At 37.2% G+C, this 19,386-nt stretch overlaps 1 protein-coding gene across 1 annotated transcript in view; it reads right to left on the bottom strand.

The window, feature by feature from the left end:
* Positions 1-19,386, bottom strand: part of SLIT2 (slit guidance ligand 2) — a 123,152-nt gene that overhangs the window by 67,853 nt on the left and 35,913 nt on the right. The window contains 9 exon segments of the mRNA XM_032633268.1: positions 234-305; positions 1,005-1,076; positions 3,726-3,794; positions 6,929-7,061; positions 7,958-8,124; positions 9,678-9,821; positions 13,746-13,889; positions 15,455-15,529; positions 18,416-18,566. Of these exon segments, the coding sequence (XP_032489159.1) occupies positions 234-305; positions 1,005-1,076; positions 3,726-3,794; positions 6,929-7,061; positions 7,958-8,124; positions 9,678-9,821; positions 13,746-13,889; positions 15,455-15,529; positions 18,416-18,566 (1,027 nt within the window).

Here is a 19,386-nt window from a genome sequence, read left to right as displayed (position 1 = left end):
ATAAGTCACCCTAGCAACAACATGTTACAAAAGAGAAAATTATGTTGTCCAAGTAAAAGCTGTTGAGAATTGATACCGTAAGATAGAATTTTCCCATTTCCAAATTTTTAGTAAATCCGAATTTATATAACCCAAAATATCCCAAAATAAACAAAGCAGTTAAATCATTAAAAAGACAACCCCAAATCCAGATGCCTGAAAAAGAAGTATTTTGTTAAACATAAGATGCTTACAGTAATCGAAGAGACTTCAATCCATCGAAGGTTCGAGGAGGAATGCATCTCAAACGGTTGTAACTAAGAATTCTGAAAGCACACGTAAGCCAATTTGTTTTACTCAAGTATCCCCAAATGGCCAAATGTCATTTTTAAAAATAAAGCAGTTAAGAAAAGGGTTACTTTAGCATCTTATAAATTGAGAATATTAACGCATAATATCCTTTCAATCTTTGTGCTATTTCGCCAATACAACATATTTATTTCTAAAATACAGTCTAGAATGCTTCCTACCACTGCTGTTGCTGTTGCCTCAACCGTGTCCTTCCTAAGGTGACTTCCTCTGAAAGTCTGTCTTAAGGATCTCTCCCAAACCTGCCACAAATGCAAATTATTCTTTGTTTCTTTTATAGAGCCCAACACTTTTTTTTTTTTTTTGCGGTACGCGGGCCTCTCACCGTTGTGGCCTCTCCCGTTGCGGAGCACAGGCTCCGGACGCGCAGGCTCAGCGGCCATGGCTCACGCGCCCAGCCGCTCCGCGGCATGTGGGATCTTCCCGGACCGGGGCATAAACCTGCATCCCCTGCATCGGCAGGCGGACTCTCAACCACTGCGCCACCAGGGAAGCCCCCCAGCACTTTTTATACTATCTGTATTTGTTTACTGAGGTTTTTATTTGTCTGTTTCTCCCAACAGTATTAACATTCATTGAGGGCAGAAACTCTGTCTTGTTTACCAGGAATGTCCAGTGAATTAAGGAATTAACTTAGTACCATACTTCCTACTCACAAGGTGAGGAGCTGGGTCATGTTGCTGAAGCTCTGATTAGAAAGGGTGCTTATTCGGTTGTTACTTAAGTCTCTAAAAGAGAAAAAGAAAGAAATGGAGTCTACTGTTACCATAGAAATTGACATATTAGTGATTCTTAGAAAGAAAAAGTTCTTCTTGCTCACAGTTATAGCAGCATTGTTAGGACTCAGCTTTTATCTGAAAATAACAAAACATTGGGTAATCCTCTGGGGTAGACTGTAATGTTATTCATAATTATTCATGCCCAAGCCTGCTGAAATTAGAAGTGACCATGTGCCTTGCTTTGGCCAGTGAAGTGTGGGCACCAGCACTGGTTTCACTTCAGAGCAGAAGCTTTAGAGCTGAGACTCTTCTCATATTCCTTTGCTCCCACCTCTGCAAGGCTCCTATGTTCCACAGAGAGGCCGTACCCATTGCCTGGTCCCAGGGCAAAGACACGTGGAGGCCATTCACAACGGACACATTTGATAGGTGAGAAATAAATCTTTGTTCTTGAAAGTTCCATCAGTTACACATACTTTATCTTCACTGTCACATACAAATATTCAAACTGGATAACTGAAAGAATCCCTCATTTAGTTACATTACAATGCCATCATTAAAAACAACACCATAATTAAAAACTTTGCCTGGCAAAGTCACTGGCCCCTAGATGGTCCTTAGTAAATGTCTGTTTAATAAATGATAAGTAAATGAGAGAGATGTGGATTTTTTATCAATGCTAAATGGGTATTTATAAGTGTAATTTGTACTACAGGTTGTAATTTATATTCAGTGAACTTGATCTTATTTTTATTATATATAATATATACATGATATATATAATATAATGACATATAATACATATTATAAATATAATATTGTAATGTATAATGTATTTTAATATATAATAACATCTATATAATGACATATTATATATGTTTAGCATTTTGCTTTAGAAAAAATTAGTAAATATATACATACATTCACTCACATATATACAATGTGATACACATATTAGTGAATATTCACTAATTTTTATCTAAAGCAAAATGCCAAATATATGACTAAAGGAAGATTCATGAATAAATGGAAGATTATGGGTCATAATTTATGTTCATCTATGTCTCTGTGTGTACTTATGTTCACTATATTTTTCTGAAGCAAAATATGTGAAGAAATGCAAGGTTCAGAAAAGCTGCTGAAGATTATCCACATTCCCTTATTAAAATACCAAAGTGTCAGTAAAATGGACCAATGAAATTGTGAAAATGGTAGGAATGTTATAGGAGCTTTATAATCCATCTTCTTAGTGGCTGAAGTACTATGGCTAAATTTAAAAAAATAAATAAATACATCGATACTAGCAGAAGTTACTTGCCTAGAGTTGTATAATGAGTCACTGGTAAAACCATTTCTGGATCTATAAATTCTCATTTTTCATTTCCAAACTGGTTTTAAATAATCACATGCTGTCTCACAAATGACCCAATTCTGCTGAAGTGACCCTTTGGAAATTGCAACAATTTAATGGTTTATTTAACAGAACAAATGTATGTAATCAGTTCTTGCTGCTATTAAATAAATAACTAGAGGCAGAACAAGATATCTTAGAGGATGTTCTTTTTGCTTAATTTAATCATTTGTCATTTAAGCAGTTCTATACACTTCCTACGAAGTGTTTGGTTTTCACATACATTTAAGGAAAGCTGAAAAGGATCAACAGCCTCCACGTGCTTAGGGTAAACTTCACAATGAGAAACATAACATTTTCTGCTACCTAGGTTTCTAGAATTCACTAATTAGGAACAAACTCCCTTTTTTCTAGGAACACTGGAAATATAAGACAGCATATTTACTCTAAAATCAGACAGATGTAAAAAAGTATTTCCCTTTATATCCACTATCGTTGCTGATTTTTTTGTTTTGTGACAAGTTTTATCAATTACCAACAAGGCTACTCTAAGTGTGACATTATATATAGTAAGATTATATCTTTTTAAAAATATAGTGTGCATAACTAGATTGAAATGAAATGTTTGTATGTTTACATATAATCTTGTATTTACAACTTAAAGATTGTAAAAAATTGTTTACATAATGAAAGAGAGATGCTACTTTAGGAGGACATCAAACCAAACTGGTAAAAACAATTCAATGTTTTGATGTTTATACTCAGAATGTCAGTATCTTTGTCAAGTTTACTTAAATACTATATGAGTAAATATGGATTTTATAAAATAAATTTTAATACTGGAAGCCCATATGTTAATTCATAGTGTATTAAATAAGAAAATCAAGCCTAATAAACTATATTTATAATATATTCTCAGTAAAGCTATTACTATCTACTCTTTTATTTAAAGTCGAGAATAAAAACATTGTTTTCCATTTTTTTCTCCTTGGATTGTCATAAAATAGCTCATATTCATCTTCAATAGAAGTATGCAACTTACTGCCTTTCTGTAATTCTCTGATACTTAGACTTCATTGTATTTGTACTTTGAATAGAGGAGGACCTTTTTCTAAGACGCACTATTGCCTGATTGATATTCAATGAAAATGTGGCTAGTGATCCAGAACCACAGTGAGCAAGAAGGGAAGCATCTAACTGAAGATGATTTATATAATCTGAAAGGTTCACTAAATCTTCTGCCCCTTGCTATCCCCATTTTCATGAAATAAAATAAGAAGTCAAAGACAGAAAAATACATTACTCACATAAGTGTTAAATGCTTATAGTTAGAGAGTTCCTTAGGAACCAGTGTAAACTGGTTTCCATCCAGATACCTGAAAACAAAGAAACAATATTATTTTTTTAAAAAGTAACAATAGTGAATCCTCAAATAGTTGAACAATATTTCACTCTCAGTTGAAGCAAGGAAACACTTGGAAATTTCAGCTTTAAGATGTCACGTTCCCAGCTAGGACTGCTATTTAAGAGAAGTAAAAAACCACAGTTGTCCAATCCAGCAGAATTCTTTTGTGGATTACTTAGGCTAAATTATAAAACCAAGGAGAGACTGGTGAGTCCGGTTCCTTGTGGTTTATCTAAGAAGGCAAGGCATGTATCCAACCATTTGTGTGTCAGCAAGAAGGGTCATTCAATCGCCTATATTTTAAGTCAGTCTTCAGTTCACTTGTGTTTATGTGGAAACAACACCATGAAATGCATTCACTACTGGCAGGAAGTTGCTACCACCAGCAAGACCGATCTTTGCTGCCTTACTTTGTATTAACACACTTAGTAAATAACAACGGATGATTCAAAGGATATATTTGGGAATTTGAATGTAATTAGATTTCAGTTAAAAAAAAATCTTAGAAACAGTTCTACCCTTGTACATCTGCTTGGTGATATTAATTTTAGAAGGTTTCATAGAAAATCACAACATTTATCAAGTACACAAGTACAGCACAGTAACGATACAGTAATAAGAAAATAACCACATGTAAGTCAAATTTCCCTTTCTGATTAGAGTCAGAAGAATGATCAGAAAATAAACAGTCTTTGGGCTAACAGTCAAGACACAGAAGTGAATGAATGCTTAAAGGTATATCCATGATGTCACAAAAAGAAAAATAATTTAATCTCCTCCCAAGGCTGTTCTTTCCCAGAATGTAGACGGTGATGGGTAAAAATGTCTTTCAGCAACTTGGGCCATCTGGTTATAGATGTACCCACAAACAATTCTGCCACATTGGGCATGTTGCCCACCCTGCCCCAGGGCTGTGGCCTATCTCCAGATCCAAGGTTGAGGTTCGTATTTTTGCTGGATATAGAAGTAGCTGAGAAACTGCCTAAGATAGCTATCTATTTCAAATACTTAAAAATGAAAAAAGTTATATAAAAGGCACAAGTTATCAAAATATGTAATGAATATGTGATTAAGAGTCAGGCTTTTTATGACTTCTTATGCCTATTCAAATTTTCTGACTTCATGTTTCAACTCCTCTCCCCTCTTTCTTTTCTCTAGTTAAGCGTTTCTTGGTACCACTAGAGGGAAGCATAATCCCATGTACTTCAGCACTTTTCCTTTACTCTAAAAAGCATCCTAACACAAAGCTAAAAAGGTTCAGAATGTGCACTATGAATGCTTACAAGTAAAACAATCTAAGAGGGAAACTATATGGAACTGATTAAAAATAATGGATACCATTTGTTCAAAACTGTCCACCACTACATACTTATATTTGCCAAATTCTTTAGTAATTTAATATAATATGAACATGGAAATTTTCTAATACATGCATATATGTTACTGGAGAGAGGGATCCTGCTGACTTGGTATGCTTCTAAGAATAAGCTCTTGGGGAGGCAGAGCTAGAATTCACAGGAGATGAGTTAATGTCTTCCTCATCTCTAAAACGTATTTTCTTTAAAAAAAGAATTACTTTTTAATAATTTGTAGAGGAATAGATTGAAGACTCAACTATCTGACAGAAGAAACACATAGATGGCATAGACAAATGAATCAAGCAGGTTCTCGGAAGTAATTTAACAAGGAAATTAAAAGACATTTAAAATTATTTGATGGGAATCAGGTAAAAGGACAAAGGCATGGGTCAGTTAAAATGGTAGAAGGAGGGATTTAGCATCAAAGGTGATCTAAATGTTATGCTGGGTATTATGTCCTTGGGTGGGGTGTTGTTATAATCAGTATTTTGCATATAGAATACTCTATAGGCATCTATCTTCCCAACACTGGATGGAGGGTAATCTTCTGAAATAAATACATATCAAGATAAGAATTAAGAATTTAATCACACACACACACATAAAGCAGTGCTTACAGTTAACTAACAACTGTGATTGGTAACAAAAGAGAGAAACTGAGCCCTTTACAACAGTTCAGGTTCCAGAGGGAAGGTCACACACTTTTTCTCAAAGTATCAATTCAGGACCAAATTAGAATTCATAGAACTGCACATGATTTGAATATAAGTTCCTTGATAACTGAAGTGGCATCTTCTTGAACCTCATTGCCTATGTTCCAGGTTGCCAAAAGTTTATCAAATCTGCTCCTTTGCAATACTTGTACATTTGTGCATGAATTACAGGTAAACATCTACATGAACTACATTGTTGATACATGGTTTCACACAGAAAAAAATAAACAGAGGCAAAATGACTCAATCACATATCAAGCATTTGTCCAAGGTTCTTCGTATACAGATAAAGGAATGAAATGGAGCCTGCATGCACCATTGTTAAGCAGCTAATGCTTAGGTTTATTCCATTCCACATATAAAGCATAAGGCAGCTGAGGAAGTGTGCGTGGTGCTTAGCATCTTTATACGTCTATACTGGCTATGTAATTTGTAAATATCAGTTCTGAAAATATTAAGGATAATTGGCCCCATGCCCTTTATGATCTAAGGGACTCTGATTCAAGTCCAAAGGGCAGTATCTCCTTTTAAGGGTAAAGATTATGTCAGCTCCTTCCACACCCCACGTATTTATGTATCCCTTGTGTGAGATATTCTCCAAGGGGACACACGGTAAAGAATAATCAATCATATGAAACATCCCAGCCACCATAGATAAACTAAATACATAGCATTTCTTAAGGTGCATTTGATGGAACATGAGCATTGCAAGATACTCCATGAGAAAAGGGCTATGGAGACAACAAGTATGGGAACTACCTTAGAGTTTACATCCTCTCAATGCACACTAGCATAATAAAGGCTTTGAGAAATCCTACAGTGAGAAACAAAGAGAAACACACAACCAGCCTTTCCCAAGGGGACCTGAACTAGCTTTTATATTATTTGCTTAGGGTTTTCCATGATACTAATTAATGGCCCACAAAATGAATGTTATTTGCAAACAAGACTCAAAAGATTTTTGTTTGGTCTCCATTTCCCTTGGTGTGTGAAATATTAATCCTTCAGGAAAGAGAAAGACAAGCTCTACTTACAATTCAGTGACATCTCTTGGAATACCTTTGGGCAAGACCTTCAAGGCTTTGTTGCTACATCGGACCACCGTGTCCAAGCAGGTACACTCCGTAGGACAGCGAGAGAGTGGGGAACAACTATTGTCATCATTTCCTAAATTGCCAAAAGAAATACAGGAAAACCCAGATTCGTGGCTTTGAAGATGCTAGAAGGGATTTTATGCCTTTAACTTAACAAACACAAGAGTCTTCAGCCATATGATGACTTATGTATAGGACATTAAGTATTTACAAATCGACACCATACATTCTGTGCAGGTCTCTTTTCAGACTGCCTAGGGCAGAATTCCAGAAAACAATTCACAGTTTGTATTATCAATACGATTATAATGTGTTCTTTGTTCAGTTGTTTATACAAATTATACTTTTAATTAGAATATGTAAACTGAATTATGGAGAAATTGAAAAGAGACAGACATGAAGAGACATAAAGGGACAGATTAGTTTTACATGGTTAGCAAAAAGCATATGGGCCCCTCATTTGAAACTATATGGCTCAAATGAGCTCTTCATTTATTGCCAACAATTATAGAACCTATGTTCTACCTACGTTACAGGGCTATTATGAGAATTAAATGTGATGATATACAGAGAGTACTAAAAAGTGAAAACTATTATTCTTGTTAGGTTTACTAGAATTTCTATTTTATGAGTCAATTGCTTTTATCATTGGTAGTTAAATGGCAATTACTGAAAGAGAGGCTTAGAATAGTAAAGAAAAACAAAAATGAAGCTATTTAAATAGTATCAAGCTGGAAATTAGAAAATCTTCTAAAACATTCAGAAACACAAACCAAGTAGAGCTAGATGTGAGAGTACAGTCTGAGCAAGTAAGTGCCCTGTTGCTAAAACAAAACAGCAAAAACAAAGCAAAAAATGTGTAATAACTATTCATTGCCTGAACTATGACGTACTGTCTAATTATGCCCCACAGCATCAGAACAATCACCAGAGTGTCTGGTAGTCAAAGATCTGGCCAGGCTTTCTTACCATCATCACAAGTGAAGTCTTGAATGGCAACATCCTGGATGGGGATTTCTTTGAGGAAGTAGGGTTTCTGACATCGAGGATTTCCCGTTACAATTCTTTTCTTCCTGAGCCATTCTCCCAACCAAGCCAGGTAGCAGTTACAATTAAAAGGATTGGCCAAGAGGTTTCTAAGCGCCACATGCAAACAATGCAGAGCTCAGTTTAGAGGTTCGCTTTCTGACTTCTCAAAACCCCATGCTACCATTTTCCCATACTGTATCTGTTGGAATGATTCCTTCTTAGTCTTTGTATTCACCCCACCCCCAATTCATGCTCAATCACACACAACATATGGGATGTGTTCTTTGACTGAAATATCTATGTTTGGAACTTAAAAAATAAGAACAATATTTTCATATAAGAATTCTTCAAATAATTTCATATGAAAAATAAAGTGAAGGTGGCAATTCAGGGTTTAGGCAGTGAATCCTGATAGATATCTCATTTAGAGATAATTTAAACTTGTCAGAGATCTGACTTACTGTCAAACTTCCCTACACTGATAATGCAGTAATTTAATATAAAGATGAAGGCTGATTACCTTATATTATTGAGTTTAACCTGACAACAGCTATTTCATTAATTTGTCATTTTAAGATTTCCATCTCTTATTTGCTCCAGAGAATAGGTTTCCCATCTGAACTGACAGCTGAGTTGATTAAATGCCAGTTATAAAAATGAACTTACTTCTACAAATCTCAATACTTTTGGCATCTCACCACTTCAGCACAAACCTATTGACAATCCCATTATTTATAAACATGCCATCTTTAATATGCACAAATTAGTCACTTGATGGAAAATGTCACATTTTATGTGGAAAGAGGATTAAGTACCTTACTGATGGATGGATGCTTCTCTCAAATTATTTCTTCAGGGATTGAGTTATGTTGAACATGATTTTTTTCCTTCTAACTACCTTTTCAGTTAAATTAGTATTTTTAGATGCCACCATTACCAGGAAGCCATGTCAGTTATAAGGTTTATCATTTCAAACACTGCTTTTTAAATACTGACATACAAGGGGCCTGAAACACTTGGAAAGTTTGTTTGTTTTCTGACACTTTCTGAATTCTATCTGTAGACCTACAAATATTCTTTATTCTCCAACCTTCTACATAAAATGTGCTCTTGGATAGGCTCAGCCTATTTCTTTAATATCTTCTTAATATCACAGTAAATGTCCTCTGGTGAGCTTTTATTGTTGGTCTGGTCATCCTAATATATCTCCTGTCATTGTGAATGATCCTTTTGAGTACAGTCTGTTGGCAATAACTCTATCAACTCTGTTTTTATAATACTTATATTGTGAAGACTCCAATGTGAGAGCAGTGGGAAAAACAAATCTACATTTCTTTTATTTGTAAAAGAATAAAATAATTCTCAATCAAATTATAAGATTACCATTTATAAATTAAGCCACATCACATTGTTATAAAAACAAATGACTGAAAAATACCATGATTTTTGTTAAATTTTAATATAGGATAGTAGGCAATGTTTTTAGAAAAATTAAAATAAGTTTAACATGAACAAATTTGTCCTTTTTAAAAACAGTCTAAGTCTTTGATCTCATTTTTATGAAATGCTTAGTAATACATTAAAATCTTATCGATAAAAGTAATAAATATAATACACTGGCTCAATTAATACATAAATGAAGACTATTTTTCATACTTACAGAGTAGATAAAGAATGGAGAGTATCAAAAGCCCCTGGTGCAATTGTAGTAATTTGATTATCATATAAAGAAAGCAAACGCACAGAACTGAGTCCTGTGAAACTGTCGTTCCCCACGCAGCTTATACGATTACTTCTCAACATCCTGAGGGAAAAAAATACAACATCATTATGGAGATAAAATATCAGGCAACCAATTTTGCCTATCTTAAGACCGAAACAACCCCTCTTTGCAAATGTGTAGCATTCATTCCTGCTTTCTGAATGTTCTCCTGTCACTAGGAATTGCTGTAGATATGTACAAGTCATCCCTTGGTATCCCTGGGAGATTCATTTCAGGACCTCCTGCGTATACCAAAATCTGTGGCCCTCCATATCCACGGGTTCTGCATTAACCGCGGATGCTTGAATCTGCAGATGCAGAACACGTGGATATGGAGAGCCGACTATATTAAGAACCTTGTGCTAGAATAAAATGCTTAGAGTTGTCAGTGATAACATTCAGTTACAAAAACTCATGAGCCTCAGCACCAGCTTACAACCCCATCTAGTGAGGGCAGAATGTTTTCCTTTAATGATACAATTATGTTTGCCCTATTACATAATGTCCTAATTCACCTACAGCTCTCTAAGCCCTTGAAGCCCCATGATTTATATATTCTAAGAAGCATTACATTTGCTGCTGAAGAGAAAGGAGGCAAAAAAGAATCAATAGCCACAGAAAATGAAGAACTGAGGGCATCTCAGGGACTCCCAGCCAAGTCAATGTCAACACGGGCTGAGGAGGCAAACCTGACTGAGCTTCCACAAAGCCTGAACAAATTATTTGTTTTAAGTTTAGACTTAAAAGGAGGCAATACTTAAGAGATCCCAGTTGTTCACAATAAAATTCCTCTTGAAAAAAATTCTGACCGTTTTTTCTTTAGTCATTGCCATTAACAGGATTAACACTTTTGTCATTTCTTCATCACTGCTAAAATTTTAGCTGTTTCTCGATTCTTTTCCCAAAATGTTTATTTGTGGGGCTTAGAAAAGGAATGAAAAGCTTCTTAAACTCCCATGTAAAGATGAACAGTTGCCATAAACTTTATTCAGAATTTCTGAAAAGTTAATATTTTCCTTAATGCTTCTAGACATGGGTTGATCACCCTGACAGAAGACTGCAAAAAGAACAACAAAGCATTCCTTTAAAATTCTAGATTGTCCTATAATAAATAAGAAATATCAGCTGTTGCATTCTGCTAAGTCGCAGACAACAAGAAAGGATAATGCCCTCCTTATCAAGGCATCGTTTTATGTCAGGAAACAAATGCACAACAGAAAAGTAGTCCTATCAGTACTATCCTTTGTCATAAATAGTAAAGAACATTGGTCTTAATCTTGTTGGAGTCACGGACTCCTGGGAAAAGTCGAAAAAAGCTTTGCTTTCCGTCACTGGAAAAATCCACAAGCACACATATGTACCACATTTTGCCTGCAACGTCGGGGGTTCAAAGACCCACTGAAATATGTACATGTACGAACTAAGAGGTTTACTAGTCCTAAAGGGTTGAGAAGTCTACAGGCTGTGAGGAGGGTCTTGTCAAAATCTTTATAGCTCCAAGCTGAAAGAGACCACTTAAAGCAATAGCTATGTCCCAATAAACCCACAGAAGAACTGTTAATACTCCTAGCTTGGTCTAAATGACCTGTTTTGCTGCTTGAGGTACAGTGGGATTAAGTAGAGAGCCAGTGGGTGTCTGTCTCAGGTGCCAAAACACAAGAGGCACAAAAACATTGCTAGAAATATAACAAAGGAGAAGGCTGAATTTAGAGAACTTGTCTCACAGAGAGTCCTGTGACTGCACCTAGCCAGAAAATAATACTTTGATAAACTCTTTGGAGTGGTGCTATGGACAGAACTGTGTCCCCCTAAAATTCACATCCTTAAGCCCTAACCCCCAGTATGACTATTTGGAGACAGGGCCTTTAGGGAGGTAGTTAAGGTGAAATGAGGCCCTAAGGGTGGGGCCCTAATCTGATAGGACTGGTGTCCTTAGAGGAAGGGGCACCAGACTCCAGAGCTCTCTTTTCCCACACAGAGAGGAAAGGCCATGCAAGGACACAGAGAGAAGGTAGTCATCTACAAGCCAAGAAAAGAGTCCTCACCAGAAACCAACCCTCTCAGCATCTTGATCTTGGACTTCCAGCCTCCAGAACAATGACAAAACAAATTCCTGTTGCTTAAGTTACTTATCTTGTTACAGCAGCCCAAGGCTATCTAATGTAGGTAGTTAAAGGCTCACCCCTCATCCTCCCCTCCCCATCCCGACTCACACTGCCCCCTTAAGGAGAAGGTTCTAGTTACAACAGTCACTTGGCTACTATTTAAGAAGGGAGACTTTTGCCTGCTGCAGGATTTATGTTTTGCTGAGTTACCTGAGGCAGCTTGGCGGAGGGGAATAGGGGCAGGAGTAGATATAACCACTACTTATAGTATATATCTTCTCTGTCCGCGTTCTGCACTCCCAGGATCTCCTCCATAAAAAGACCAAAGGGATATTTGCATTACATTTTGCATTTCGAAGGGACTCCTAGTTAGCCCATGGGAGCGGTCAGCAGGTGGCAGGTTGGCTGTGTTGGATGGTTCGGCTCCAGGCTACCCCAGGAAGCTCTCCTTTCATGCGCAGGGGCTTTTTTGAGTAGGATATGAATTGGGGATGCTGCTGGCTGGGGAAATGCCTTCTCCCTGTACATCTGATAAAGGGCAGGCAATGAACTTCCTTGGCTCTCAGTTACCCTGGGCACGAGGGCTCTTGGTGGCTGCTTGGGGCAGGGTGAGGGTTTGGGGGAGACAGTAGAGCTTGCAATTCCCAAGGGCGTGTCTTGGTTACAAATAATTTCCTTCGTGTCTTCCAAAGGCTTCAGAGTTTCGTTGGTGTCTCTTCCAATGTTTAGGCCATCACTTTTGTCAAACATAATTTTATGCTTTAGAGATTATGAAAAATACGCATACACACAGAAGAAAATTCAAGTAACTCAAAGTGTTGTCCTTACTCGTCAATTCAAGCCCCATCTTCCTTGGTCAACAACCTTCTGGAAACACATAGGATTTCTTTTTCCCAACCTCCCTACCACTGAGTAAGTAGACATACACTTAGCATGTTTTCTTTGAAATAGACGGTAAAAGATATACCACCAGCCAGTTTCTCTCTTTTCACTAAGACCTTGCAGGGGCAGATGAAGGTAGTCTCCAGCTAGGCTTTTTCTGCTGCAGGTGTTGGAGTGGGTTCTGAAGCTAGCGACTTTGGGCCAAGAGAGAGTATTAGGTGGAGGTATTTGAGGAAAAGGAAAGAGAATGATTGTTCTAAGGAAGAACAGAGGAGCCAGATCTGTACAAGCACTGGAGCAAAGATAATCTTTTTTGTTGAAGATTCAACAGCCAGGAGAGGTTCTTTTGATCATTTGCAAGCGGCATACTGAAGTCAGAGGTATCAGAGTTAAGGACTGTTTTTTTTTTTTAATAAATTATTTTATTTATTTTTGGCTGCATTGGGTCTTTGTAGCTGCGTGGGCTTTCTCTGGCTGCAGTAAGCAGGGCCTACTCTTGGTTGCAGTGTGCAGTCTTCTCATTGCGGTGGCTTCTCTTGTTGCAGAGCTTGTGCTCTAGGCATGTGGGCTTCCGTAGTTGTGGCACACAGGCTCAGTAGTTGTGGCGCACGGGCTTAGTTGCTCCGTGCACGGCCTGTGGGATCTTCCTGGACCAGGGCTCAAACCCATGTCCCCTGCATTGGCAGGCGGATTCTTAACCACTGTGCCACCAGGGAAGCCCCAGGGACGTTTGCCTCTACAAAATGTGCATGTGTGTGTGTGTGTGTGTGTGTGTGTGTGTGTGTGTGTGTGTGATAGAGAGAAAGAGAGAGATACAGACAGAGAGAGACAGATACAGAGACAGATATAGAGAGACAGAGACAGAGCAGAGATCGGGGGGATGAGGAAAAGCAGGAGCTATTCCCCCTCCCAGGAATATAATGACCTGGCAATTACAATCCTGTGGTAGAAGAATCACAATGCAAATAAGAATACTTACAAAGTTTTGAGGCTTTCCAATCCCTTGAACATCTTATGCTGAACATTTTCCAAACGATTACTCGTGAGAAGTATTTCGTTTACACCAGTTGCGCCTTCAAATGCTCCCTCTTCAATGTCTGTGATCTTATTGTTGCTAAAATTTCTAAATAAAAATGGTTGAAACAAATATTTGAAACAAGTTCTTTCTAACAACGAGGGCACTGAGACAACATGTCTGATCATTTTCTTCTACTGAATGAAGTCTTCCACAAAAACTCTAAGCTCTTCACTGTCTGGCATTCCCAAGGCTCTGAAAAGTCACCACTTCCTGATTCCATCAAGCCAAAGTGATAATAATACAAAGGAGAAATATCTATGCTGAAAAGTACCAGCCTGATCAATGATCTGCCAGGGCCCCCAGGGATATAAAACTCTTGAGGTCAGGTACTGAGTTGCGTAAACTTTTATGTTTGCCACCACACTTACTAAGAAACTTTTCAAAGAAGTGCCCGATTAAAACTGTTGAATGAATTAATGACTCAAAGAAGACAACTGGATAGAGAAAAGAAGGAAAGACTATGTTTGCATTTAGATAGCATCAGAAATGTATCTGAATCTGAGATTGTTCCCAGTTAAACTTCTCATGTAATAATATGTCAAAACAACCAACTTAACTGCCAGTATTTTGCATCATACAAAATACTAAGGCTTGCCCAGAGGGCAAGAACATCCAGTTGAGGTAATATCTTCCTATAGGTTCTCTCTCTTTCTCAAGGCTCACTCCAAGACCAGGGATGCCCACAGAACAAGGATCATTTTTAGGTACCATTTTATTCCTTTCAGAACACTGCACATAGCAGCTGCTGAATAAATATGTATTGAATTGAAAAGCATCTTAGAGCTAAAAAGAAAAAGCAGTTAACGTCAGTGAAAAAGGAGGACAGTTAAGAACTTAGAAACTCTTTGGGAGGCAGTATAATATGTGGGTCAAGTGCACAGGAAATGCTTTCAGTCTGCTCTGCCACTTACAGCCTATGTGGCTGTGGACCAGTTACATATATGAAAGCACAGATATCACAGAACTATGCTTCTTTCCTTCTCCTGATGTTTCCTGTTATGTGGAGGGTGCTCCATGGACCCTCATTCTTGGCCTCTGTCCTGTCCCTCTTTCCATCCACCTTGGGTGGGGGAGGGTTACTCAAACTGCTGAGCTTATAAACTTATTTTAAAATATGAGTTGCGGACATGTAGTAACACAAATGAGCTATCAAGTCAGTTTACCAATCATTAATTTTGACTTTCTTCTAATGAAAGTTTAATGAAGCAAAAAGTCAAACAGTTGACATGAACGTGCTGAAAGAGAAATAACAGCACGGTTTGGGGAACAGTAAAGGAAGTTACGAAACATTACTGAACTCATCTCTAATTCACTTAGTTTGCTGGATTCCTGCTGTGGCCACATAACAAACTAGCTGTCTGAGTTAAGGTAAGATGCTAGGGTTCTGCTACAGAAAACATGGTTGCCATCACTGGAATACACAGGAAAGAGCCCATTACTTAGGTTCCTCTCAGAGTTTACCCTAAATTCATGTCACAGGTAGTCACTGTATAGACATGTCTCTGAATCTTTTGTATTTTCCAATTTCCTACGAAATCTAAATAAAACTGCAAAGGTATAAGAAACACAGCACTACAGATATTTAAACAGATGGTTAATATACGGCTTACATTTTACGTAATTGAGGAAGTTTCTTGAAGATGCCTGTAGCTTCCAACACTGTAAATTCATTATTATTGAGGCGTCTAGGGAAAACAGAAACAGAAAAGTTTCATTCCCAACAGTCAGGAAGAGATTAAATTTTATTTCTCGTACAGAATTATAACATTATTTAATGAATATCCTAAAGCAAAATATAGGACACATATCACAGAAAATTTGTGGGAAGTACAGATCTTTTCCAATTTATCCCATATTTTAATGACCAAAATAAAACATATTAAGAAGCACGTAGTGAAGAAAACCAATCATCGAAATTCAAAACCAACTCTCATTCAGTAATCTGTAGAACAAAGTTTCTCAGACTTTTTTTTCCACTATTACCCCTGCCTCCAAAAGCACTTTAGGATATTTTATTTCTAGTCACTTCTCCATAAATATGTGTCAACAGCCTTACTGATATACAGTTTACACACCACACAATGTACCCTTTTAAAGTGTACAATTCGGTGGTTTTTAAAATATTCACCAGCTTGTGCAACCGTCTTTGCTTCCTAATTCCAGAACATACTCATCATCCAAAAAAGAAACCCCATACCCATTAGCGGTCATTCTCAGTCTGCTGCCCCCCACTGCCTCAATCCCTGGCAACCACTAATTTACGTGCTGTCTCTGTGGATTTTCCTATTCTGAATATTTCTTATAAATGGGATCACACAAAATGTGGCCTTTTGTGTCTGTTTTTTTCACGAGGCATGATATTTACAAGGTTCTTCCATGTTTAGCATAGATTAGTACTTCATTCTGTTTTATGGCTAAATTACATTCCATTGTGTGGACATACCACATGTGTTTATCCATTCATCAGCTGATGGATATTTGAGTTGCTTTCACTTCTTAATCATTATAAATAATGCCGCTAGGACACCGGCATACAAGATTTTGTATGGCTGTGTGTTTTCAATTCTCTTGGTTATGTACATTGATGTGAAATTGCTGTCACGTGGTAAATCTACGTTTAACTCCTTATGAAAGAGCCCAACTCAAAAGTTTCTCAAAAGTGCTGCATCGTTTTACCTTCCCACCAGCAATGTATGAGGGGCCCAATTTCTCTCACCTGTTACTGTCTTTTTAAAAAGCCATTCCACTGGACGTGAAGTGCTTTCTTATCATGTTTTTTTGTTTTTCCTCATTACGGTTTTGATTTGCGCTTTCTTCATGCCTAATGATACTGAGTATTTTTTTTGTGTTTGTGTGGCACGCGGGCCTCTCACTGTTGTGGCCCCTCCCGCTGCGAAGCACAGGCTCTGGACGCACAGGCTCAGCGGCCATGGCTCATGGGCCCAGCCGCTCCGCGGCGCGGCATGTGGGATCTTCCTGGACCGGGGCACGAACCCACGTCCCCTGCATCGGCAGGCGGACTCTCAACCACTGCGCCACCAGGGGAACCCAATACTGGGTATTTTTTCATGTGCTTATTGCTCATTTGTATACCTCTTTGGAGAAATGTCCATACAAATAATTGGACCACTTTTTAACTGGGTAAGGTACATTTTAATTGTTGGGTTGTAAGAGCTCCTTATGTATTCTGGATATGAGTCCCTGAGCAGATATATATATATATATATATATATTTAGATATATGTTTTACAAATATTTTCTTCCCAGTACTGATTTTTAAAGGTATAATTTAAAAAAAATCTTAATTTCTTAAAACACACACAACTTTTGTTGAAAGATGAATTAGATATGAATTTCTAAATTCTTGAGTGACAAGTAAACTTATTTAAAGTGTTATCATGCTGGAAGATAAAATTTGAATTATTGTTTGTGGTATTACTGGAAATAAATGTAACTCCCTACATGATAGTAAATAGAGAGTTCATGGCTTTTACTGCATGGTCTCCATGCATTTCTAAAGTCCTGGACCTATGAAATAGCTTCATGAACTAACAGAAAATTTAAAAAGCATCATTATAACCACTAGGTAGTGAGTTTCTGCCATCTTTTTGAAAGCATTATATTATTTTTAATTATTCAAATTGCTTAAAATTCATTAAGTAACAGGCATGAGTATAGGCACTGTGGGAGATAAACTATAAAACACAATCTCTGTCATCAAGGGGCTATAATCTGGTTGAAGACAAGAGAATTATACATGCACAAAAAGACAACCAACTTTGCAAAGCAGTTAATGAAAAATACCAGATGGTGCTAGACATAAACATTACTAAGATGTTCTAAAAATGATGAGGTTTCACTAGGTTTTTCTTGGATTTTTAGAAACACTAACATTAAATGTCATACTTTTATAAATAAAGTCAGTGAAGGCCAACATACATGGGCACAGAATCTATAAATGATTCAAACATATTTTAGACCCTCGTATGTGTTAGGCCCTATGTTAGTGTTATAAATATAGATCTGATTACACTCTGTCTTTTTAGCTTTTCCTGCTATGATACCCATTGTTCAGAAAAAAACCACCCTTTGTGCTTCATACTCGGTAAACATTGAATCCTTCCACTTGTGAGTCAGTGAAGTAGCACAGCTGATAAAAAAATGACTCTGATTGAATTCATAATTAACACAGATTCAAAATGGTGACTCCAAACTATTTTATTTGGTTGCTGAAAAGACTACATTAAAAATCTATTAAGTGCTTAGAAATGGGTTTGGACATAAGTAATATCCAAGAAATAAATATCAAATGAATGTATTATTATTAGCACTACTAAGTGCTAACTGAATTTTTTGAGAGGTGAGTTAATTTCTGTAGTTGTATCTTGGGCCAGAAAGATGAAGTAAGAAAACCTCTAATACGTATACTTGTACAAAGAAGAGTTATGCCAACGTGTGTCAATTAAAATTAATGTAATTATTGAGAATGAAAGGGCAAGACAAAAATCCCAATGCTTTGATGCTTTCATTCCTTCCCTCCCAAATAGGATTTTGTTGGGAGATGAACTCACAGCTCTGCAGTGTACTGGGGAATGTGGTCCGGGATTTTGGTGAGTTTTTGATTGGAGCAGTCTACTGTGGTCCCTTCACAGCGGCACTTTTCAGGGCAAGCCAGATCGGCAAAGCAGTCCCCACTTAATTTTGATCGATAATCTTCTGTACCTATTGAGGATTCAAGCCAGAAAAGAAGATACTGAGTCTGAAGGTTAGAATATTTGTTTATTTGTAGGAAGAAAAAAGTAAGATAACTATAGATTATGCAGCAGGGAGACAACTTGGGGAATTTTGGTCAATGGATGTCAGGAGAGGGTTAAAACAAGGGCTTGGAATTTGCTGGAAAAAAGAGTAACCAGATTCACAGGACAGGAAAACATTAACAGAGTTGAGCTTTTCACAGCTGTACTTTCTGCTGATCCAGTTATGAGCCATTCTAGACTATTTGACAGCTAATCACACAATGGCTACTAGTCGTGAAAAAGTTTATTTTTTCTCTGAGTCAAGAATTTAAAATGTATCCAGTAATAAACATATGCCTAGATATCATTTTCAATCAGGGCTTTCAAGGCAAATAGATGGACTCAGGTTTTTAAATTTTCTATGGTCTTTTATTATTCTCTCCCTCTCACATAATCTTCAGAAATGCTTAAAAAGCCCTCTTTTGTTCATTTTGATTTTATAAAAAGAAACAAGTAAATCCTGATTTAAGCCTCAGCAGCTTGTCATGCTGTAGAAAGCTGCGTGACGTTCCATGGTGCTTGACGGAACCATGTTTTACTCATACCTGGCAACCACATGGTTAGATCAAGCACAACAGAAAATCTCGCTACATAACCACTACACCATCCACTAGGCCAAAGGTAAGACCAAGAGGAAAGATGAAGGGAAGCAGGAGAAAAGCTACAGACGTTCTGGAAACGTAATACTGTTTACATGACATGCATTCTCCCCGCAGAATGTTTATGACCATAGTAAGAGTATTACT

The sequence above is a fragment of the Phocoena sinus genome, chromosome 5 (genome assembly GCF_008692025.1).
Source record: "Phocoena sinus isolate mPhoSin1 chromosome 5, mPhoSin1.pri, whole genome shotgun sequence".
Taxonomy (NCBI): domain Eukaryota; kingdom Metazoa; phylum Chordata; class Mammalia; order Artiodactyla; family Phocoenidae; genus Phocoena; species Phocoena sinus.
The sequence above is the reverse complement of the archived record's forward strand: the minus strand, read 5'-3'. Positions and strand labels throughout refer to the sequence as shown.